The sequence below is a fragment of the Silurus aristotelis genome (assembly GCF_946808225.1).
Source record: "Silurus aristotelis genome assembly, chromosome: 6".
Classification (NCBI taxonomy): Eukaryota; Metazoa; Chordata; class Actinopteri; order Siluriformes; family Siluridae; genus Silurus; species Silurus aristotelis.
This window is the reverse complement of record NC_139579.1, coordinates 9,854,997-9,880,424: the sequence shown is the minus strand read 5'-3', so window position 1 is coordinate 9,880,424 and position 25,428 is coordinate 9,854,997. Positions and strand designations below refer to the sequence as shown.

The following is a 25,428-nucleotide window of genomic DNA, read 5'->3' as shown; positions in this document are numbered from 1 at the left end:
TCATGTTTTTGTATCTCTGATCTTCAAGATTACTTATGAACCGATCTGCGCACTCTTGCTAACATTCCTCTGTTTACATTATCTATATAGAAAAGCTTTTAATAGAGTTTATGAATGCAAATTCAATTTGGATATAAAATATTCTTTATATTTATTTCTCACCCTCAAAGGTCAATGAATAGCCAGCAAAATACATGAACGAAGAGGAAGGGAAAGAGGGACCAGCTTGACAAGGTTCACTTGACATGGCACACTAAAAAAATTGTCAGTGTCAAATAAATCTCCAAAAGATCACCTTAACAAACTGCATAAACAGACACAAAGTGATTAACAGTATGCTAGAAAATAGGCTCTATAACAATTTGTAAATAGCATTTGCGAATCAGATTTGAACTATCACATCGGCTAAGAGTAACCACTTGAAAACCCCTCCACTGTGTTTTATTAGAGCCCTTATCTATCAAGAACTGCATTTTATTAATACAAGATCACACAAGTATACAAGTAGAGAAACTAATAAAACAGCAAATATGGAACAATATAGAAATCTTTTTGTACAATTATTGTTTGCTTTTAATTCCAATGTAGAATTTTTATCTAAATGTGCAATATTAAACCAGTTCATCTTCCCTCTAAGTAGAAGTAATACTGTATTGTCTACATACAACCAATATGAATTGCTGCAGAGCTCATATTCTCACTCCTTCAGTAAACCCAGTTGACAGGAACCCACTGTGGTTCAGAATAAAGTCTGTCCAAAGCTGCCTGAAGTGTTTCTAATGCAGCGTGGAAGTTGTCATTCACAATGGTGAGGTCGAAGTAGTGTTGAAAAGTCTGCTGAATGTGAGCACTTTCATCCACTCTCTTCTTTAGATCCACATCCTGAGAGAAAAAAAAACTTTGTGAATTTGTTCACGTTTCTATAACAGAAGTCAATACTGTGGCCTGTCTAACTAATGCTTTCAAAATAATTAATTGAAACATAGTAATTATTAGCACTTCACAAAATAACAAGGTAAAATAAAATAACAGCAGGATGAACATCCATGAGTGATAATAGTAAAAAAAAATGGACAACTTGTGTGACAACTCTTGTTTTAATTCACTTTTACATTCTGAATATTGTATTTGGATACAATGTGCTACTATCTCTTCTTCAAAGTAGCCACCTTTTGCTTAGATTACTGCTTTGCACACTCTTGGCATTCTCTTGATGCCTACTTTGAAGAACCTACAATATGACATTTTCAGTTCACTTTTTTGTTATGTATATAATTCCACATGTGTTAATTCATAGTTTTGATGCCTTCAGTGTGACTCTACAATTTTCATAGTCATGAAAATAAAGAAAACTCTTTGAATGAGCAGGTGTGTCCAAACTTTTGGTCTGTACTGTATATATATATATATACATAAATATTTGTATATTTATTCATTTATTTATGTGTGGTACAATTCTTAACACCATACTTTGTGCCAACTTTCTATTAGCTCTGAGATCCTAATCTCCAGATCAGATGTAAAAGACTATACTGGAGGACATTCCTTCTCACAGGCTTTCTATGGGGTTTAACTCAGGGGACTGGAATAACCATTTTAAGCTTTCTGGTAGAGATCAGTCAGGCATTCATTTAATATCTGTTAATATTTGAGCCCTATGTATACTAACAAAATGGTTCGCAGGCCAGTTCAATAAAATCATCTGCAAGGCTGATATATATAATGAATAATATGAATAATCAATAGTAATAGGACACAAACTGGACAGATTATAGACAGTGAAGGACAACAGATCACTTAACAAACTCCTGTCAATCATAGATAATTCATCACACCAACTACATGATCCTATACAGAGGCAGCGGAGTTCATTCTCCAACAGACTTATTCAGCTTCGTTATTCGTTATCACAAATAACGGTTCGAAAAATCCTTTCTACCATTTGCCATTGCACCATACAATGACTCACCTCTATGTAACAGATGATAATAGCAACTTATATACATATCCCATTATTCACTGTCACTTTACACACATACATACACTGACCAATGCACATTTCATTCTTTTTCTTTTCTTCTTTTTGAATTGCCAATTGTACTCAGTTTTTTATGTAGCATCATCTTTCAATATTGTATTTATTTAAATAAATTACAGTTATTTAATAACATTCAGGGTAATTTTTTGTTTGTTTTTTATAAATAAAATGAGAATATTTAACTGTGGGCATGAGGTACTTTTCTATATGGCTGCCTCTCTGTGTACTCCGAACCCACTTCTGGTGTTTATTGCTAAAAAGCTCTATTTTGGTTTCAATCCAATGCTTGAGTTTGTTTTTGGATGAAAGTAAAGTTTTTTTTCTTGACAACCTTTTAAACAAATTGTGCTGATGTATGTGACTTTGGATTGTAATTTTGGTGACTTTCTGAGACTTTCCAAGGTGCAATTATCTTTTCCATCTTCTCTGTCATCTCCAGGTGTGATTTTTACAGATTGTTTGGCCACTCAAACCAATTTCTTCACAGTTTGGTAAAACAATATAGACACGTGTCCTCTTCCAGGTTGATTCATAACATTTCCAGTTGACTAAAACCTCTTAATTAATGCCCTAATGGTAGAAATTAGCTTTTTAAGGCTTTTGCTAAATGAAAAAAAGCAAGATTTGGGTCCAGATGATTTGCCATTATTTTCCAGACAAGTTTCCTAATAACAGATCATGTCCTATCTTGGGGAATCATGGTCATATTTGCCCTATATTAAATAGGAGGCAGCTCAGAAATATCCACTGGAGCTTAGAGGAGCAATTGTTGCTGCCCATCAATCTGAGAAAGAGTAGCTCATCACTCTACAAGGAGGAACATCTTTCAGAAGTTTAAAAAATACAGGACAGTTGCTAATTGTCACAGAAGTGGACTTCCCAGCAAAGTTGTTCACCCCATTGCCAGACCGCACAATGCTCAGAGAAATTGCAAAAACCTGAGTTACATCTGAGACTGTACAAGCTCCATGTTGCATGTTAAATGTTAAAGTTCATGACAGTACTTTAGAAAAAGACTGAAGAAGTAAAGTCTGTTTGTAAAAGGTTGCCAGAAGAAGGGCCTTCTCTCTAAAAAAATGCCAGCATAGCTTAGGTTTGTGAAACCAACCACAAGATTTCTGGTGGATAGATGCCTGTTTGATAGATGCCCATTACATAAAGCACTGCACCACATTAGGCAAAAACCAAACAGCATATCAGCAGAAACATCTCAGACCAACAACTGTAAATCACAATAGTGGAAGGGTGATGATTAGTTTTGCAAAGGACCTGGGCAACCTGCAGTCATTGAGCTGACTTTGAACTAAAAGTATAAAAATGTAAGACCCTCAAATGTTAGTCCATCTGTCCAACAGCTAAAGCGTGGCTGAAATACATGCAACATGACAATGCTCACAAGCACACCAGCAAGTCTAAAACAGAACGGTGGAAAAAAAAAACAATCTAAGTGCAGTATCCTAGTCAAAGTCCAGACCTCAATCCAAATAAAATGCTGTGTCAGGACCTTAAAAAAAAGCTGTGAATAAACTCCTGCAAACCTCAAAAAACTGTAGCAACACTTTTTTATTTTTCAAGGTGGTCAAACCTGGGAAGAGTAATACTCATAGAACAGTGAAAAAATTGTAACAGCTGAAATCATTTAGTGCCTCAAAGATTGAAAAATGCCACAAAGAAGTCACAGGATTGTTGAGCAGATAGAATCTTGGATCAGACACAAATGGGAACACATACAGTGAGGAAAATAAGTATTTGAACACCCTGCTATTTTGCAAGTTCTCCCACTTAAAAATCATGCAGGGGTCTGAAATTGTCATCGTAGGTGCATGTTCACTGTGAGAGACATAATCTAAAAAAAAAAAAAAAAAAAAAAAATCCAGAAATCACAATGTATGATTTTTTTACTATTTATTTGTATGATACAGCTGCAAATAAGTATTTGAACACCTGAGAAAGTCAATGTTAATATTTGTTTGTTTGCAATTACAGAGGTCAAATGTTTCCTGTAGTTTTTCACCAGGTTTGCACACACTGCAGGAGGGATTTTGGCCCACTCCTCCACACAGATCTTCTCTAGATCAGTCAGGTTTCTGGCCTGTCGCTGAGAAACACGGAGTTTGAGCTCCCTCCAAAGATTCTTTATTGGGTTTAGGTCTGGAGACTGGCTAGACCACGCCAGAACATTGATATGCTTCTTACAGAGCCACTCCTTGGTTATCCTGGCTGTGTGCTTCGGGTCATTGTCATGTTGGAAGACCCTGCCTCGACTCATCTTTAATGCTCTAACTGAGGGAAGGAGGTTGTTCCCCAAAATCTCGCAATACATGGCCTCGGTCATCCTCTCCTTAATACAGTGCAGTCGCCCTGTCCCATGTGCAGAAAAACACCCCCAAAGCATGATGCTACCACCCCCATGCTTCACAGTAGTGATGGTGTTCTTGGGATGGTACTCATCATTCTTCTTCCTTCAAACACCTTTAGTGGAATTATGACCCAAAAGTTCTATTTTGGTCTCATCTGACCACATGACTTTCTCCCATGACTTCTCTGGATCATCCAAATGGTCATTGGCAAACTTAAGACATGCCTGGACATGTGCTGGTTTAAGCAGGGGAACCTTCCGTGCCATGCATGATTTCAAACCATGACGTCTTAATGTATTACCAACAGTAACCTTGGAAACGGTGGTCCCAGCTCTTTTCAGGTCATTGACCAGCTCCTCCCGTGTAGTTCTGGGCTAATTTCTCACCTTCCTTAGGACCATTGAGACCCCACGAGGTAAGATCTTGCATGGAGCCCCAGTCCGAGAGAGATTGACAGTCATGTTTAGCTTCTTCCATTTACTAATGATTGCTCCAACAGTGGACCTTTTTTCACCAAGCTGCTTGGCAATTTCCCCGTAGCCCTTTCCAGCCTTGTGGAGGTGTACAATTTTGTCTCTAGTGTCTTTGGACAGTTTTTTGGTCTTGGCCATGTTAGTAGTTGGATTCTTACTGATTGTATGGGGTGGACAGGTGTCTTTATGCAGCTAACGACCTCAAACAGGTGCATCTAATTTAGGATAATAAATGTAGTGGAGGTGAACATTTTAAAGGCAGACTAACAGGTCTTTGAGGGTCAGAATTCTAGCTGATAGACATGTGTTCAAATACTTATTTGCAGCTGTTTCATACAAATAAATAGTTTAAAAATCATATATTGTGATTTCTGGATTTTTTTTTTTTTTAGATTATGTCTCTCACAGTGGACATGCACCTACGATGACAATTTCAGACCCCTCCATGATTTCTAAGTGGGAGAACTTGCAAAAAAGCAGGGTGTTCAAATACTTATTTTCCTCACTGTACCTCTTCCAAAGCTCCAGCTCTTTCCATTCAGTGGATTTATTTGTCTGTTTGTTTATGCATTTATTGATTTATTCTCACAAAAACAACTTGTTAATGTTTTGGTGAATGCTGTCAGAAGGTGGCACACTGAGGAAAGTGGCCATCTGCTAAAGATTACTAGCCCATGAGTGATTAATATAACTGTGATGAATAGGAAAGAGATTGACACCCCCTCCCATTCAGTGAGCACTGCTCCTTTTTCTTGAATTCATGATTTGCCATTATGTCTTATGGTTGTTCGTGCTTTGTGTTACTAGAGAATTTTTCCAGACTCGCACTTTCTCTTCTCTAAAGAGATCTGCAGTCCTGAAATACTCAATAATTGTTTGTCATTTAAACAGCTCATGGAAATGTAGTTAGTGTGAGGCCCTGGTGATCATTATGTATTCTGTAAGTTCTGAGTAAGGATGAATATTTTTAATTTATATACAGTATATATATATATATATATATATATATATATATATATATATATATATATATATATACAGTATATATATATATATATATATATATATATATATATATATATATATATATATATATATATACATACATATACACACACACACACACTGTGTATATATATATATATATATATATATATATATATATATATATATATAATATATTTTGTTTTTTTACAAATAAAGACCTATTTGGTATGCAAATGGAATTACCGTAGTCTGAGAGCTAAGCACTAGTAGAACTAAGCTAAACTAAAATATAAATAAATAAAATAATAATAATAATAAAATACCATTGGTTCTCAGTCAACTATAATACCAGAATGTATGCATCCCTAGTACTGAAGCTTGCTTCTGATTATTGTATTATATATTGTAACAATATGCTGGAGTAATCATAAAATATAAGCTGACATTAAAAGTGAAAGTGCGACCTTGATTAGGTTTGGATTGTACATACTGTTAGCTGCTTGGTGAGGATTTCTGCATCAACAACTGCTTTGTGTATAACTTTTAGTGTCTTGAGCTCAGGAGTCGCTATGAACACTACATAGGGCATAAACTCTGCTGTTCTCAGCACCTTCAGAGCCTGAGCCAGAGGAAAGAAAATCAAAATTATTAGACAATATTCATTTTTAACAGAACAGAAATACAGTAAAATTGCTATACATTTGTTTTCTTGCTATTTGTCTGAACATACACCCTTTTTTATTTGTTTGAATTCAATTTGCCTTATTTATTTTGCCCAAAGTATTTAATATTTTTTGGAATAAATGTATTTAGCCACTATATAAACTGTCACTTTAGTGTTCTTTACCACAAACAATGCAAGAAAAATATATTAATCAAAAATTATTAAAACCAGGTGTGTGTTGGATCAAAGAATTCTACTGACACCTGTTAGGAATATATGACAGATGCAGATATTTGGCTGGTCAAATGTAAATAGAAAATAAACATTGCATTGATACTGTATTTTAGCATTGGAATACCTTCTTGTGCAACATGCACACCAGGACCATTGTTCGCTGATTATTGTAATTTAGATGGGGGTGGTGTGGGCAGTAGGAACATTATTCCACTTGGTGACTTTAAAGCATAAAGTTATGGAAAAATATTAGCCCATAATTCACACTATACTGAAATATATTAAATGTGTGATTTAGACATTTGTCTATAAATGTTGAATTTAAAAAGTGCAATTGTGTAAACAGGAAGTTATGAGCAACTTAAGACTCACTCACTCTGTTACTAATTTATTAAACCTTCAGTGATTGAGGCTTAAGTATTTAAGTTAATTGTTCTTAGCATCCAAGGAAAGACATCCATGTTCATTTTAATGGTGGTTTCTATGTGGCACTACAGTATATGCAGTAATCTTGTGTTTGTCCAATAAGTCATTCTCTGGTGTAGTGAGGGATTTTCAGCTGATAAGACTGGAATGTAACCAGAAGGGCATCAGAATGGATCTAACAGGTCTGAAGAGAGAGCCAGATAGAGAAAGGGAGCGAGAAAGAAAGAGAAAAGGAATGAAAATCTAAAATCAGATCTGTGTCCAGTGTCTCAGTACAGCCTTGCAACTGTGATGTTCAGGGTTGAGTAGAAGTACAGATACTCATGTTTTAAAATACTCTGGTAAAAGTGGAAGTACTGACTATCCTGTTTTACTTAAGTTAAAGTAAAAAAGTTTGGACTCTGACATGTACTTAAGTAAATAGTAGTCATTATTACTACCTGTTTTAATGTCACACTGGTAACTGGACCTCACATCATATTAATATTAGGGCTGTCAATCAATTAAGATATTTAATCATGATTAATTGCATGATTGTCATGAGTTAACTCACGATTAATTACAACTTATTTGTTCTAAATGCAAGTTTAATTGAACAACTTTAAGTGAAATACTTTTCACTTATTTAATACTCTAATCAACATGGGCATGGACAAATATCGATGCTTTATGCAAATGTATGTTTATTATTAGTGAAACCATTATATTTACATTTACTAACTTACAAAATATTCTTGTAAATGTTTTAAAGTAATTATGGTGTTTTAAATTAAATTACAATTCATCAGGACACCAAACGGAACCTTTGCTGTTTCCACACGGATGGTTAATGAGGTGATAACGGAGAAACTGTACCTCTGAAACTGTAACTTTAATACGGATTACATAATAAGAGAATATTAGTTGAATGTAGACATTTCGAGCTTTCTATTCATATATCTATCATGTCTCTGAGGAAAGTATTTACTGAGATGCAGGTTGTTTTATTTATGTGTCTGTGAAGAGAGATGACAGTGACGGTAGAGAGCATCCCCTGCTATAACAAAAGCATAGTTTTGTTATAGCATATTTTACAGATTTAAATGATGTATTGCTCGTATCTGTACGATCAGAAAAGTCAAAGCAATTTAAGTTCGTTTCAGCGTTATGAGAAAAAAATGCTGGCATGTTTGTCAACCTCAGAGGGTTCATTGCTTGCATCATAGCGGTTTTTGGTGCTGATTTGAGACTTGAGACACATCAGTAAAACAAAGGTTTACTGATTAAAAATAATTTATATATTTTATATATTATATATTTTTTTGTAGTTCATTTATTTACGTTTATATCTGAGTAAAGAAAGGACGTCGTGATTAAACGTGTGTTTCGTTGAAGGTTTTAATTTCGCAACTTTCATATTTATTTATTTATACTTTTAATAAAAATGGTAAATATTTAAGTCAAGTATTGATAACAGAAAAATCTACTTAAGTACAGTAACGAAGTATTTGTACTTCATTACTTTCCACCTCTAATTTACTTTATACTTAGTTTGTACATATTTGTGCGTCAGCCTGGTGGATTGTGTACCTGACTGTCATGCTGTCTGAAACTGATTAGGTAGGAAGAACCTAAGGGCCATCCATGCTGTTCTTAATGCTTACAGGTCAATGCAGCAACTTTTACCAACAGGCTATTTGTTGGAACCTCTAATAGTAAAGACTACAGCAGGATGCAAAGCTTTCTCTGAAAAAGCCACATAAATAGAGAATAATTTTCCAATTAGTATTTGAGACTCAGACATGCTATTTGAAATACTAGTAGTTTCTTTTTATGCCATTCACCTTCTATTTTGAGCGTTAGACCGGATGCTAGTTTTTCTCCAACTGTATTATTGAACAGGAGTGTAGTAGAACGTTGATTATATGTATTCAGCAACCTGATAGATTTGAATGGGGTCAGATGGTGTTCCAGTGATAGTCAATAACCTTGGGAGATTTGCAATAGCTGATATAAATGCACGTTTAACATAATATTGGGGCAAAACATAATCGCCAAGACATATTTTAAGGTAGATATGATTTTTAGACAACTTTGGACAAAAAATATAACTTTTTAAACTTTGGACAACAACTATAGCTGTGAAGAAATCAGGAAGGGGGCAAACACTTCCATACCACTGTATGTCAGTATACAGAGCTTCAAAATATGTCATGTTTATGCTATATCTTTTTGTGTGACTCAGAGAATATTATTACACAGATCGCAACTAAAATATAGACTGGACCAAGCAAACATAAATCACAAATGCAATCAGGTGAACATCGACAAATTAAGCTGCAGTGCAGGCTTTTGAGAAAATTAAATAAATCGCAGAGAAAAGGTTATTTATTTAAATAATTATAAATTACTAAATATAAATTAATAAATAAACAAAAACAAACAAATAAATTATTTTCAATAATAAGTTTTGACTGGTGGAGTTAAGAAGGATCATTAGTGTCCAGAGGAACTAGATAGCTAAATTAAGAGTACTATTAGTCTTTATAAAAAGAAAAAAGAGTAATATTAGTCTGTGCAGTGCAGGTATAATATAGTAGAGTATTGTGTAGTTTAGTATTGTATAGTATAGTATAATAGAGTATAGTATTGTGTAGTTTAGTATTGTATAGTAGAGTATAGTATTGTATAGTAGAGAATAGTATAATATAGTATAGTATAGTATAGTATAGTATAGTATAGTATAGTATAGTCAGTGTAGTAGCAAAGGGCTTTTTTCTATCTTCCAATTTTGCTATTTTGGCTTAGTACAATTGGAGTACAATTATTATGATAGTTTTAAGACTGCCATGTACATATTCTCACACATCTTTATCAGTGAACAGACTGCTTGTTAAAACTATAATACATTTCTTGGTTATACAATCTTTTTGACCATTTATTCCACTAAGATAATACTGTAGAATTAAATTATAATTGTACAAGCAATAATTTATTTAACACTATTGCCATGTGAATTTCACATTTGTCCCATACTGTTTAGTGAATATTTTCTGATAGTGACAAAGTTAAACCTAACCTTTAAAAAAGCACAGGATGTGTATTTATTTGTCTTATTTATTTGTATCTGACACTGGGTCCTGGACTTTCTGATTTGCAAAAATAAATACTTGCACTCTCACCCTAAATGCTGGAAGCTCCAATTATCCAAGAAACCAAACATTAGAGCAACCCACAATAGAGTCCCACAATTATGGTGAATGACACAGTCACCATACAATGACTTCTCACAAACAATAATGTGGTGGCATACAGGGATGTGGTGCAACAACCTTGTATTAAATGTCAGTAAAACAAAAGTAATAGCTTTTATCTTAAAAGTCACATCAATGCCTCTACTTCTTGAGGAAGTTGAATAAAACATGTATGTAATCAGCAACCCTTACCAGCTTCAACAGGAGAATTATTAAGTCTGTCATGGCCCACAGATTTACCTTCAGGTATGGCAAATGTACTATGGTTGTGCACACACATAAGAAGGTATTCCAGGTCATGTACTGACAGCTCAAGTAAAATAGAATTTTACTTATTTATTTATTTTGTTTTGTTTAAACAGTGTTTCTTTTTGGCTACTAATGTTTGGGTTCAATTTAAATGTAAGCACTGAATAAATGATATACATTATTAATTATGTTATTAGTGCACCCTCACATGGAAAGTAAGATGATCATATGAGTGTGTAGAAAAGGTTAAAGCAGGAAAGGAATGAGTGTGTATTAGTGGGGGTGTGACCATATTATATAGGATTTTCATTATTTGTTTAGCAAATAATTTTTAGGCTACAAAAATTTCAGTGTGCAGGTTTCGATTACAGGGAATGGGATGTTGCAAATTTCAGCTTTGTATGTAAAAAAATAAATATGCCAAATTTTTCAAAAGATTTCTCAGATTTCAAAGGGGTTCAAAAGAATATTTCTAAGACTAGGTTTAATTACACAATTAAGAGTTAATGGTAAAATGTGTCTTAAAAAAGTACAAACTGGGATGCTTTTAGAGATTTTTTATAAATGGAAATTGAATGATTGGCTTCAGTTTATGGACCTGAGGGTTGACGTCCAGGATGCAGGTGCGTCCCGTGTCCACCACCTCATGAATAGAACTTATTTTGGTGCCATACAGGTTGCCATCATACTCGCCATGCTCCAAGAAATATCCTAATTTAATACCAAGCTCCATGTCTTTCCTTGTCACAAATTGGTAAGTCTGACCATTGTGCTCGTCCTCTCGAGGTCTTCGAGATGTGACTGAGTTACAGAAAAGGAAACATCATTGCATGAAACAAGCTGGCATTTTCCGGAGTGGTTAAACTTCTACATATGCTGTGATTTCCTTCGATAGAACAAACACTATATGTATACACTTAAACCATACTAGTCTATTATATATAAAAATTTAGTAGCATAAAAGAAGAGAAATTTACTTACTATTACTACAACAAGAAGTATAACAGTGAACTGTTATTTGGTTATTATTCAGTTATCAAAAGAAAGCAATTCAGTAAAAAATGTTTTAGGTAAATCATTCTGTTTTTTTTTTTATTGTACTCTTGCCTTATTGAGTACTATTCATAAAAAAAGGAATGTCACAAATATCCACATGTACACATATAGACTTGTATAAATCTGTGCTGGTACATTTTAAAATGCATTTATTTAAAAAGGTGGTATAATTGTACTGTTTAAAATCATGTCCTGACTATGCATTCGTTTACACAAAGATTCTGCAAAACCCAATAGATTCAAATGTTCAAATACAGTTAATTCAAACCTTCAATAGATTATCCACTTCTTTTTTTATGAAGCAATTTTAATAACTACTCACATGGTACTGTGGTTCCATAGCGGTCAGGATGACATACCAACAAACTTTTTTTCAGGCTGCGGCGGCACACTCCCTTTGCCCCAATTAGTACCACTGTTCTCCTCTGGAATGGTGGCACGCATGCTATCTCCTCATAGACCTGCAGCTCATGATGGTCAAATTCTGTGTTTCATTGCAAATAAATACCACATGTTCTATTAGATCCACATCAATAAGGCAAGTGTCAACATTCACTGGAGAATACAGCAATGAGTGACTTGCCTGCATTCCTTGAAGTAATGTACATCTTTTTTTTCTTCATTTTACTGTTTAGTGTTCCACATAAGATCCCTAACAGTAAAACAGTAAAGTTGATTAGCTGCACTCTGTATAATATTTGTTAACAGCCCCAATGTCAATGTTACTGAATAGGAAATAACTTTTATGGTTACACTTCCACAACTTAATATTGGTAACAGAGTTCTGGAGCGCTTCACAAGTTTGGTTTAAACACGATAGAGCCAGTGGGATTAATTGTTGTCTATATATATATTTAATATTGGTATTTATTTAAAAAAAAAAAAAATTGCATAAATGAGTTCATATTTATTGTCTATGCATGTGTGTATATTTTTTTGGACTGTATATATGTATATAGAGACATGGGCACTATATAGACAAACAGATTGGGACACCTGACTATTACACCTATATGGACTGTAATGAAATTGCATTCTATATACAAAATCACTATTATGGAGTTGGTCCGTCCTTTGCATATATAAAAGCATTCACTCTTCTGGGAAGGATTTCAACAACATTTTGAAATGTGTCTGTAGGAACATTTGCCCATTTATCAAGTACAACTTTTAAGGTCAGGTGCTGATGTTGGGCAAGAACGTCTGGCTCACAATCTCTATTCCAGCTCATCTAAGAGGTGTTAGATTAAAATGATTGAGTTGAGGGCCAGTCAGGTTCTTGCACACCAAATTCATCCAACCATGTTTTTATAGGCCTTTCTTTGTACACTGGAGCACAGTCATGCTGGTACAAAGCCTTGTCCAAAATGTTTTGGTATGCTAAAGCACTGAAAGTAAGGAGCCTAGCCCAAACCCTGAAAAACCAGCCTCATACCATTATCCCACCTCCACCAGCCTCACCATTCAGACTGCTAAAAAAAAATCATGAGAATTGTGACTTTACATGGACTTTAAATGGTCTTCCGCTTTGTGGTTGCTGCTGTTCATAAAAGCTCCTACTTTCAAATAATACCATTTAGTTGAATGTGGAATGAAGGGATAAAATTTCACAAAGTGATTTATTGCAATCACAGCTGGAAAACACCCCTTAACCAACAACATGTTAAAGAATCCTTTTCCTTAGAAAATAGCACTCAGTTTTTTAGGGGGGTTAGAGTCTACCAATTTAGCATATGATTTGCTGCAGATTGTGATCGGAGCTCCTGTGCACAGCCCTCTTTCAGAAGATTTTGATAGGGGTTTGATATGTGAACTTTGACATTCCAGAACAATGATCTTTTTTGAAAGCCATTTAGAGTTAACTTAGGAAGGTGTTTTAGCTCATGCTGGAAAGTGATCTAGCACCAAAACCCAGAAATGACCAGGAAAATTAAATGCCTTTAAATGCATCATGTCTCCTGGTCAATAGCTTTCCACAATAAGATCAGTCTGAGAGAAAAGCAATAGGGCATCAAAATCATTTTACAAAAAAAACCCCTGCTGATCTTGGGGTTAATCATTTTCACTTCAGTGATGACAAGTGATTACTTTTTTAAATGAATTTTAATTAGTCACATGATCGTATTTCTTAAATGGAAACAGGTCTGAAACCGATCTGGGATTCATTATTTACGTTACAAAAACATTACAAAAAAATAGTCAGAGAAAGAATGACGAAGGGTTATTGATATGTTTGGGAGTGAAGGTCCAGTTCCAGAGCTACTGTAGTAAAAAGTTGCTGGCTCTAACAGAAAAGTGTGAATACACACACACGCTGCTTAACAGGTGCTGAAAATGAAGCTGCATAGCTGCAGACCAGAAAAAGTGCCTTTGCTGACCCCCCCCTGACCACCACCAAAATCTCCTACAATTAGCAGATACTGAACAAAACAAGACCATAAAGCAATGGAAGAAAGTGGACTGATCTGATGAATCATGATTCTTTTCAAAAGAAATGGCGATTGAGCATGACACACAGGCTTGGTAAAGGCACTGTCATAATCTGGTTAATGCTCTGCTGGGAAACCTTGGGTCCTGGCATTCACGTGGATGTTACTTTGCCATAATGATAATAATGATGTCACCTATCATCATTTATTCCCTGTGGTGGTATACCTTACGTCATTGTCCTTCTTCACCAGGATAACATTTTACTCCACAATAAAAAAAAATCTTCAGAAATAGAACATGAAGATCACTGCCCCCTTTGATAAACAAACAAGTTCAATCCATAGCAGCCCCATCTCACAACTTACAAAACATTTGCTCACAGATACCAAAGCACACATTCAGAGGTCTTATGGAGTCTAGGCATAGACAATATTAGGTAGGAGGTTTAAATATTTTGGCTGATCAGTGTCCCACCAATGTCCCATTCTTTTAAAGGTGCTGCATTATAAAGCATCAGAGCCACTTCACCTGTGAGTTGTTTTAATGTTATGGCTAGGTTTATGTAAAGCCCCATTTTGACTGACACACACACACACACACACACACACACACACACACACACACACACACACACACACACACACACACTTTGTATAATGTCATTCATGTATCCATTTGTTTTATTATGAATGTACCTGTTGTATCCAAGTTTTTTGGAACAAAAGCTTTTCTTTTCTCCTCCAGAAACTGACTGGGAATCAACCCTGTAGTTCCTTCCACTTTATTACATGCCTGTGGAAAAACAACACAACTATCCGGAGAACCAGCCAGACATAAAAATCCCAAACACACTAATCCAAATTATTAATCTACAACAGGCTCTCTCTAAAGCAGTGAATTCTTACCTGCCACCAGTTTAGGTCCTCCCTGTTGACTATCTGAAGAACGTCACCCTTTTTGAAGGTTAGACCAGCCTCTCTGCATGGAATCAGGATGTCATTGGCTGGATTGTAGTCAAAATGGGGCTTTACATAAACCTAGAAGGCAGATAAAACAACTTACAAAAGCTTGTATATATATAAGTACCTATCAGGCATTAGTGCCCAAATAATAAATATTAATAAATACATTCAGAACTGCTCTACTAAATATCATGTACAACAGTGGACTAAACTGATGTCTGGATAATATTTGCTTTCGATGACCTTACATGTTTACTTAAACCATGAAAATATAAGGAGTATTTTGGGAAACAGTATACTTACTGTAGTTAATGTGAATTATTTGGCAAAAAAAATTTAAACTGCCATGCACAATGAACAATAAGTACATACAAAAACAAAAGCTCACAGGAAATAAAGCACACATTGACTGCACTGTCTGGCAATGTTGTCAAAGCTTTGTGCATACACTGTGTATGTGGGGTCATTATGGTGAAAGAGAATACGCATTCCATATCATACTGATCCTCTTCACTCTGCAGCATTTTCTTCTGCAAGATGTCCAAGTATTGGTCTGTTTTCAGAAGTGCAAGCAACGTGCTTCCAACACCTGCATCCCCATATTACTTTGTTCCCCACCATCTGACATAGGTATGTTGAATTTTGTCTTGTTGGACAACAGACCCAATACAATCCAGTTCAGCAATCATATTGCATATATGCAATATGCGGTTTAGCGTTGTTTAGCTAAAATACGCAAGGCCTTCTCTGAAAAAGGTGTAGATTGGATGTAAGCATATGTTGCTCTAAAGCCAGCATATAGCAGTCTGCATTGATGGTGATTTTTCAGATGTACAAACTGCCTATTCCATATGCAACAACGCACCCTCACACACTCAGAGATGTAATGAGTTTTCCACTTTGCCTCAGGCAAATTTAAATGAGATTTGTCTCAGGGACGAAAACAGGGTGGAACACATTGACATATGGCTTTGCATGATAGAGTTTTAACCGACATTTGTGGATGGCACGGCAAACTGTGTTTACAAACATTGATTTCTGGAGTTGTTTCTAAACCCATGAAGTGATTTCTATTACAGAATCCTACCTGTTTTTAATGGAGTGCCACATGAGAGGCCAAAGATCAAAGGCATCCAATACTGATTTTCTTTGCGCAGAGGTTTCTCCTTTTTGGAATGTTTTGATGCTATTATGTACAGTAGATGAAAAATTACAAGTCTTCAAATTATCCTTATTTTAAGATAGCTTCATTTTATCTCACACATATTGCTAAGATCAGTGGTAGACAGTAATCAAGTAAATGTTATTCAATACTGTACTAGTAGCTCTTTACTTTTCTGCACTTTACTGAAGTATTTATGTTTGGGGCGACTTTTATATTAACTTCACAGACCCGCACAGTTCTGGAACAAAATATACACTATATGTACAAATATTTTGAGACACCTGACCTTTCCAGCCATATGGGGTTACTAAAAAGTTGGAAGTACACACTTGTATAGGATGTTGTTTTTTCCATCACTTTTCCCATCACTAGGAGAACCAATCCTGTGGCATTAAAATACCCCTGTAAACAAAGTCAGCTTCATGAAGATATGGGATACTTGGATTGGAGTGGAAGATCCTGAGTAGTCTGCTATAGAGCTCTGACCTCAGCACTATTGAACACCTTTGGAATGAATGTGAACGCTGACCGCACACCCAGGCCTCCTCACCTACATCAGTACCTGACGTTACTAACACCCTTGTGGCTGATTAACACTAATCCCCAAAAACAAATTTAAAAATTCAGTTAAACATCTTCCCAGAATAGTGTTGATTATAACAGCAAATGGGAACTAAATGTGATGGGAAGCACATACAAATTTTATGTTCAGGTATCTACAAACTTTTGAAAAAGAACACAAAGAACCTTAATAGCCCCAGCTACTGAGTAGCACACTAGCGGTGGTGTGCAGTTGTATGGCTGTGAACATGCATTAACTTTACCCATGGTAGTATTGCAGAATCTATGTAGCTAGGAAGGATTTTAAAAGTGATTCCTCCACTGCAGTCCTTCAGTATCTCCTGTAGCTCAGTTGGGTTGTTGCCCACCTGCTGCCCATTCACTTCCTTTATGATATCACCAACATGGAGTAGCCCCTGCCTGTCAATCAATCCACCGTAGAGAATTCGAGTGATCACAAGGGCTTCCTTCTCCACCCGGAATGTGACGCCCTATCATAAAGATATGCTCTTTGGGTAATGGATCTTAATGCAAGCATTTCTCCAAAACAGAGCTGTCAAAGATGATTAGTTTGTCATTTGTTATGCTATTATACTACACCATGCACACACTAACCAAAGATTCTCCTGCTCTTTTGTGAATGCCGATCATTCTAACAGCATTGGGTTGCATGAGTGCATTGTTGGCTGCTGTCGCAATGGCTGGATCGATAGGAGGAAGAGCCTGATAGCATTTTGATGCAACCATATCATGGGCCTCCAGGAGAGACTATGACATGGAAATAAAGGAGATGATGAAGAGATGAGAAAAGTGGAAAAGAGAAAAAACAGTAAAATGCAGCGATCATACTAAAGCTGTGAACCTGGAAGTGAGGCTGCCGAAGTATTCTTGATAACTCTGCAGCACTGTTGTCTGCAATGGTCAGACGATGAATTATCCCTAGAATCTCACTCGCGAGTTCAACATTATTATTCTGCACTGCCGCCAACTTCAAATCCTCTAAATGCTCATGAACCTGTATACACACAAATACAGCAAATACACAACTGTAATACAACTATGGCTATTAGACTATTAGCTATTAACCTTAACATTAACAAATGGGTATTTTCAAGAAGAAATTAAGTTTGTGTGAGATTCTGTTGTACCTTGGCAAAAGAGCAGAAGACAGGGCTTTCCATGATGCCTTTGAGGAAGAGGAGGTCGAGATCACTGGCCTTAGTGGAGGTTGACAAATCCCTCAGGTTACCCAACACTTGCTGCATGTCTACACAATAAATGAGGAAGAAGTATATGAATCACTCAACACTGACGGTGTTAAAAGGCACTTGCTGGTTTTTATTCCATGAGCCTTTTTAGCAGCTCTTTTTTTGCCTGCTCACTGGTGGATAGAATTTGCAGAATGACCTAAAGTAAAAAATTACTAATAGTATTTAACTGGTGAGTCATTAACATTTTGTTATAAAACACATTTTTGGTTTTAGATGCCATTGAGGGAAAGAGCAGAGATGCATCAGGATTAAAATGTCAATGTAAAAGACTGATTGTTATCAGTTTGTAGATGTAAATGGTGACTTATTTACACTTAATAATTTAAAGTTTTTTATTCCACAAGGATCTGTTTTAGACCCCAACTTTTTTTTCTATATGCCCCCCTGGATTGTATATTTTAGCAAAGCCAGATGAGAGACTCCGGCTGAATAATGTTGAGGAGTGTAAAAAAAGATATTAGACAGTGGAAGATTATTAAATTCCTTCTACTTAATTCTGACAATAGAACCACAGCTAGAAGTAAGCTTTCTGATTACATAATATCTGGGAATGGCCTTTCTTTTCTTGGTGTGATTATTGATTGGCTTTAGTCTTCCACTTAAAGGTCATGATAATATTCCTAGGATAGCCTTCTTTCATCTCAGAAATAATGCTAAGATAATAAACTATGATGTTACACAATGCAGAAAAACGATTTCATGCTTTTCTTGCCTCTAGGTTGGACTATGTAATGCCTTACTTTCTTTAGGCAAACTCTAATTAGTCCAAATTGCAGCAGCAAGATTGCTTACTTTAATCAGAATATATAACCCCTCTCAAATATCACTGATGACATACACTCACCGGCCACTTTATTAGGTACACCTGTCCAACTGCTCGTTAACGCAAATTTCTAATCAGCCAATCACATGGCAGCAACTCAATGCATTTAGGCATGTAGACATGGTCAAGACGATCTGCTGCAGTTCAAACCAAGCGTCAGAATGGGGAAGAAAAGTGATTTAAGTGACTTTGAACATGGCATGGTTGTTGGTGCCAGATGGGCTGGTGTGAGTATTTCAGAAACTGCTGATCTACTGGGATTTTCACGCACAACCATTTCTAGGGTTTACAGAGAATAGTCCGAAAAAGAGAAAATATCTAGTGAGCAGCAGTTCTGTGGGCGCAAATGCCTTGTTGATGCCAAAGGTCAGAGGAAAATGGGCAGACTGATTCGAGCTGATAGAAAGGCAATAGTAACGCAAATACCCACTTGTTACAACCGAGGTATGCAGAAGAGTATCTCTAAATGCACAACACGTCGAACCTTGAGGCGGATGGGCTACAGCATCTGAAGACCACACCAGGACACTGAGGCTACAATTCGCAAAGGCTCACCAAAATTGGACAATAGAAGATTGGAAAAACTTTGCCTGGTCTGATGAGTCTCGATTTTTGCTGCGACATTCGGATGGTAGGGTCAGAATTTGGCATCAACAACATGAAAGCATGGATCCATCCTGCCTTGTATCAACGGTTCAGGCTGGTGGTGGTGGTGTAATGGTGTGGGGGATATTTTCTTGGCACACTTTGGGCCCATTAGTACCAATTAAGTACTGTTGAGTATTGTTGCTGACCATGTCCATCCCTTTATGACCACAGTTTACCCATCTTCTGATGGCTACTTCCAGCAGGATATTGCGCCATCATAAAGAGCAAATCATCTCAGACTAGTTTCTTGAACATGACAATGAGTTCACTGTACTTAAATGGCCTCCACAGTCACCAGATCTCAATCCAATAGAGCACCTTTGGGATGTGATGGAACGGGAGATTCGCATCATGGATGTGCAGCCGAAAATTTGCAGCAACTGCGTGATGCTATCATGTCAATATGGACCAAAATCTCTGAGGAATGTTTCCAGTAACTTGCTGAATCTATGCCACGAGGGATTAAGGCAGTTCTGAGGGCAAAAGGGGGTCCAGTACCTAATAAAGTGGCCGGTAAGTGTATGTTAAAGCCATTGTACAGTGTGATCAGAGTGCAAGGGACAAGCTATAACAGCATAACTAAAAGGTAGGGCCAGAAGGTAACACAGACATGAGAGATTTCTGGGATAAGAGACGACCCGCCAAACCACCTTCAACAAACATGAGTGAATGCGTGAGTGGGGGTACGACAGCATCCACACATCCTAGTTCACTAAAACACTCCCTCCAGATCTGCTTCTTAACCTATAAAAAATCTTTTTACAAAAGACTTGACTGAACAAATGTGGTTTCCGCCTAGACTTGAACACTGAGACTGTCTGAGTCCAAACACTTAATCCAAACACTTCTGAGTCCCAAACACAGAAAAAGCTCTGGCCCCTGCTATAGTCTTCATTATTTGAGGTACCAACAAATAGCCTGCATATTTTAATCGAAGTAGACTCGGATTATAATGGAGCAAAAGTTCATGCAGATATTGTGGCACATGACCATTTGGTGCTTAGGTCAGTAGTAGTATTTTGCAGTTAATGAGAGATTTAATTGGGAGCCAATATAATAGACTGAATAAGACAGATATGATGTCTTATTTTTGGTTTTGTAAATGACTCTTGCTGCCTTTTGAATTAACTGAAGCTTACTTCCGCACTTACTAGAACATCCAGAAAATTTTTAATCCTTATTTCCTTTTACTTGACTAATTATAAAAAGCATTGGGCAATCTGTATGGGAGTGATAACTTTCCCTTAATTATAGCCTTTGCATAAGCTGATATGAAACAAATGTCACATAAAGGATGGCTAGCTGGCCTTCTTTTCAGACCCTTTACCACAAGAAGTTTACGATAGAACCCCATTAAATCTTGGGGCCAAATTAAATGGTTCACCAAAAACATTAATATCAGCCCCAGATGAAGTTATCCCAAAGACTTCAGAAAAATCAGTGTAAAGATCTAATCTAGGGACTGATGAAAAAAAGCTATTGAAGATCATAAAAAGCAAATTACAGTAGCGTTTATCCAACAACAAACAACAGAATCTTACTAGCTTTGATTCCAGTGGGAAAAGAAACAACTTTTCATTCTTGGATAATACCTAACCATATAACCAGCCCTTCTCAGTAGAAGAACTTGCTCCAGCATGTACCTCCACCTCTCCAGGCTTATCTCACCCCAAATAACATCATCCACAAACATCATAGTCCATGGAGACTTCTGTCTGACCTCATCCGTCAACCTGTCCATCACCACTGCGAACAGGAAAGGGCTCAGAGCCGATCCATGATGCAGTCCAACCTCCACCTTGAACCAGTCTGTCGTTCCTACTGCATACTTCACTGCTGTCACGATGTATATACATGTCCTGCACCACCCTCACATACTTCTCTGACACACCTGACTTTCTCATACAATACCACAACTCCTCTCTCGGCACCCTGTCGTACGCTTTCTCTAAATCCACACACAATGCAACTCCTTCTGACCTTCTCTATACTTCTCCATCAACATTCTCAAAGCAAATAGTGTGTCTTTGGTGCTCTTCCTTGGCATTAAACCATGCTGTTGCTCACAGATGGTAACCTCTTCTCTCAGCCTGGCTTCCACTACTCTTTTCCATAACTTCATGGTGTGACTTCAGGAGAATTAATCAACTTAATTCCCCTGTTGTTACTGCAGGTCTGCACATCTCCCTTATTCTTAAAGACTGGTACCAGCACACTCCTTCTCCATTCCTCAGGCATCTTCTCACCTTCCAAAATCTTGTTAAAAACTCCACTGCCATCTCTCCTAAACATCTCCATGCTTCCAACCTTCATACAATAACAAGGACACATAATAATCCATATCCTTTTCTTCCTGCCTCATCTCTCTCTCTCTCTCTCTCTCTCTCTCTCTCTCTCTCTCTCTCCCTCTCCCTCTCCCTCTCTCCCTCTCCATGCTCTTGAGGTTCGAGTGACCACTGTTTCATCCCCTCTGCAGATCTTCCCACTTCACCCAGGCCTGCCTCTTCATTTGGAGGGGACAGTTCTTCAGCACTTCAGCTGGGGACGGTTTCTCATCAATGCCTTGGGAGGTTCCATGAAATTTCGGCGTAAGAACAGGAGCTTTGAGGATGGATTTGGACTGAATTTAATGTCAACAGTCTGCTACACTGACTCAGAACTACAGTTTGCTTTTGAACACCTCAACATTGTTTATCTGTAATAAATGGACATTCGATGCAACCCAGATTAGTTCCCTCTCAAGTCTGGTTTCTCTCAAGGTTTCTTCCTCATACTATCTTAGGGAGTTTTTTCTTGCCACAGTCACCACTGGCTCGATTATTAGGGATAAATTATAAGGAGCAAAATAAAACTTTATAACCTCTTTATCTCTGAAAAGACACTTTGGAACAATGTGCATAGTTAAAAGAGCTATACAAATAAAACTATTTTATATATATATATATATATATATATATATATATATATATATATATATATATATATATATATATATATATATATAATATAATAAAAAAAGAATTAAATTAAAATTATTTGAATAATGACTATGATAAATATGTAAAATAGCACTACAAAGAACAGAAATCACTAGGTGACAAACACTGTTTCCACAGATAAATACATACACTTAGTTTATTCTATGACATACAAACCCCCCTCCTTTTAAAACTGTAATCCCTCAAATCTCATCTGATCAGACCACAACAAAGCCCTCTGCTCAGTGACCATCAACTATCCCACCCCCTCCATCTGTAGTCTAAATTTCTATTTATGTAATTATTATATAACCTCAGCTAGTGTAAAAATCATACTCATGCTTTTAACCATTTCTACTCATATTAATACATAGTTCATGTTGGAACATTTAATTCATCAGTACATTTTAGTACCCTCAAAATATTTGAGTTTCTTTATGCATGAATTACATCTAAAATTATCATATGTTGCACTAACAAACTGTTACAACTTGAACTTGATAACTTGCCTACACAAGCTGACAAATTATCAAGCATTTTCTGAATTTTCACAAGTGATATGGCTGTTATATTGAATACCCAAAACATCATTCTTATATTCCATGATAGATTTTTGCACTATAGCACTGACCACAGCACAGCTCTTACAGAGTTGCCCTACAAAGCTGTGCTATAAGGGGATATGAACCGTTCTCTCTAATCCTCAACTCTTCCATCTCTCTCTCTCTCTCTCACTCCAGCTAGGGTCTGCAATCAGTTTGAGTAGGATTTTAATCCCACAATGGAAAAACATGGGACAACCAAATTCTAAATACACTTTCAAGGTCACATGCCTACACTTATTGCCCAGCTAAAAATGACACATTTTCAACTGTATTTTTAGGATACCTTTTCTTTTTATGTTATAAAATAGGTCTATGCTAACTAATTAGTTAATATCCAGTAGGCTGTACAAAGTCATTCATCAATATTTAAAATTAAAAATACAGTTGTGTGTAAATGTATAAAGCAATCCCAAAAGATTATGTAGGATTTTTACAACTTTCCTGAACACACTTTTTTTTTTTTACATTTTTACAAGCAAATGAACAAGCACATGCACAGCAAACTCATATTGTGCATGTAGTGATGCTGAATAAAAGGTCATTCAGAGCACAGAATAAATGATCATTTCATCTGCCAATTAAAATGTATTATTCATTATTATTGTTTTTGTTCATAAAAGTGAGTGCATGTTTTTAATAAAATGCTGAAACATTTATCAACCATCACTGAACAACACACCTCAACAATGCTGTATAATTGGACCTTTAATAGTATCAATCAGATGAGGATGGGTCACTTTTGAGTCTGGTTCCTTTCAAGGTTCCTCATACCATCTCAGGTACTTTTTTCGTGACACAGTCGACACTGGCTCGCTCATTATGGGTAAACATACAAGGGAATTAACTTAAACATTCGTATTTTATAACCTTTTTATATGTGTAAAGCTGCTTTTTGGCATTTGGCAGATAATTGAGCAGTTGAGGGTTAAGGGCCATGCTCAAAGGCCCAGCAGTGGCAGCATAATGGTGGTGGGATTTTAACTCAACATATTAACCAGTTAGCTACCCCTTGTTAAATGTGCTATACAAATAAAACTGAATTAAACTGATCTGGATTTAATCTAACTGAAGCAAATGAATTGAATTAAATGTAAGGCCTGCTCCAGGCTATTTCCAGTGAAGGGAGAAAACTTTTACCATCATTTACTTAGTAATAATTGTCTGATTTCTCTTTTTCTCTACAAAACACTTATTTTTAAAACAAAATTCCTAGCAGAACACTGTTTCTTGGTCAGACCCAGTATAACATTGGGTCCATTTTCAACACTATGCAATCACACTTACAGCTACATAATTTTCTGCAAGGTTTAAAACAAACCAGTGGCGAAATTTATACAATAATTTGTAAAGTAACTGAAGCTGTAAATAAATGTTACAAATAAATATACAGATTTTAATCACTTAAGAAATGATAACACAACAGACATCACATTATCCCAACCCCAAAATCACCATTATTTTAATATAGCCAAAAAGAACGGAATAAAAACATAAAATAATAAAATATAACTGATCTTCCTACGTTGCCTGACTTACCGTGTTTAGTAGCTTCAGAACAGTCGCTGTATCGAAGGGATGCGACTCAGAGCGCATCAGACTTCACCGCTTCCTGAAGATCAGTTACAGAAATGTAACACCAATGGGAGCTGAGAAAGGATAAAAAAATGTAAATTACCGGAGATTTTCATTTGGTGGAGATTATAAATCAACCTGGTCAAGTGACGAAAAAAAAAAACAAATGACCTGACACGGTCTCTCTCTTAATTGTGCTCTCACACACAGGGCTGGGATCCGGATTATCTACTGTACTGTAGGGTCTGTGCAAACACAAGCCACAAAATGATTCTTGATAAATTAAGCCAAATCTGTATAGACTGTGATCTGACCCATGCTACTACACTATTACTCACATGATATCTTGTGGGGTGATGTTCTCATGGTGAGCAGGTTAAATCAGCTCTCCTGTTTCTCGTCACTGCGCATGTAAGGAATCATGACGTCTTCAACTGATGCTGATATGACTGAGAGGATTAGATACTAAGCTCACATCCACAATGTGTATATTTTAGTCTATGGACGTTTATTTTCTCCTCCGAATGCATTTAAGGAAACAAAAGGATCAACCGTCTCTGTATCTGAGCAATTCTAACATCTTTAGTGAGGATCAAAATAGGATAAGCTGTTTAATCATGTATCTTTCGGATTAGCTTGCGCACACACTCGCAATTCAGAGCTCATTGATTTGTTTGTAAAAAAGCACAAATA

General features: G+C 36.3%; 1 protein-coding gene across 2 annotated transcripts; it reads right to left on the bottom strand.

Moving 5' to 3' along the window:
• Positions 1–126: 126 nt before the first annotated feature.
• pals2b (protein associated with LIN7 2, MAGUK p55 family member b) lies at positions 127–25,403 on the bottom strand. 2 transcript variants are annotated; one of them, XM_083543313.1, is made up of 14 exons: positions 25,074–25,403; positions 24,914–24,980; positions 24,700–24,809; positions 17,987–18,105; positions 17,701–17,853; positions 17,454–17,606; positions 17,102–17,329; positions 15,056–15,187; positions 14,846–14,942; positions 12,304–12,372; positions 12,043–12,204; positions 11,263–11,465; positions 6,349–6,477; positions 127–882 (listed from the first exon to the last, which is right to left on the bottom strand). In XM_083543313.1, exons 4-14 carry the CDS (start codon positions 18,101–18,103, stop codon positions 706–708), a joined length of 1,620 nt encoding a protein of 539 aa, XP_083399439.1. In that variant the 5' UTR covers positions 18,104–18,105; positions 24,700–24,809; positions 24,914–24,980; positions 25,074–25,403; the 3' UTR covers positions 127–705. The 2 variants fall into 2 exon arrangements, with proteins under 2 accessions (XP_083399439.1, XP_083399440.1); XM_083543314.1 differs by having other exon boundaries at positions 24,907–24,980; positions 25,074–25,396.
• Between the last annotated feature and the right edge of the window lie 25 nt (positions 25,404–25,428).

Excerpts from the sequence above, each read along its gene's own strand:
- pals2b (XM_083543313.1), bottom strand. The coding sequence starts at position 18,103 with ATGCAGCAAGTGTTGGGTAACCTGAGGGATTTGTCAACCTCCACTAAG. Across the intron at positions 17,607-17,700 it reads TTCGGCAGCCTCACTTCCAG|TCTCTCCTGGAGGCCCATGA; the intron begins GTTCACAGCTTT and ends TCCATGTCATAG. Across the intron at positions 11,466-12,042 it reads CTATGGAACCACAGTACCAT|TCACATCTCGAAGACCTCGA; the intron begins GTGAGTAGTTAT and ends TCTGTAACTCAG.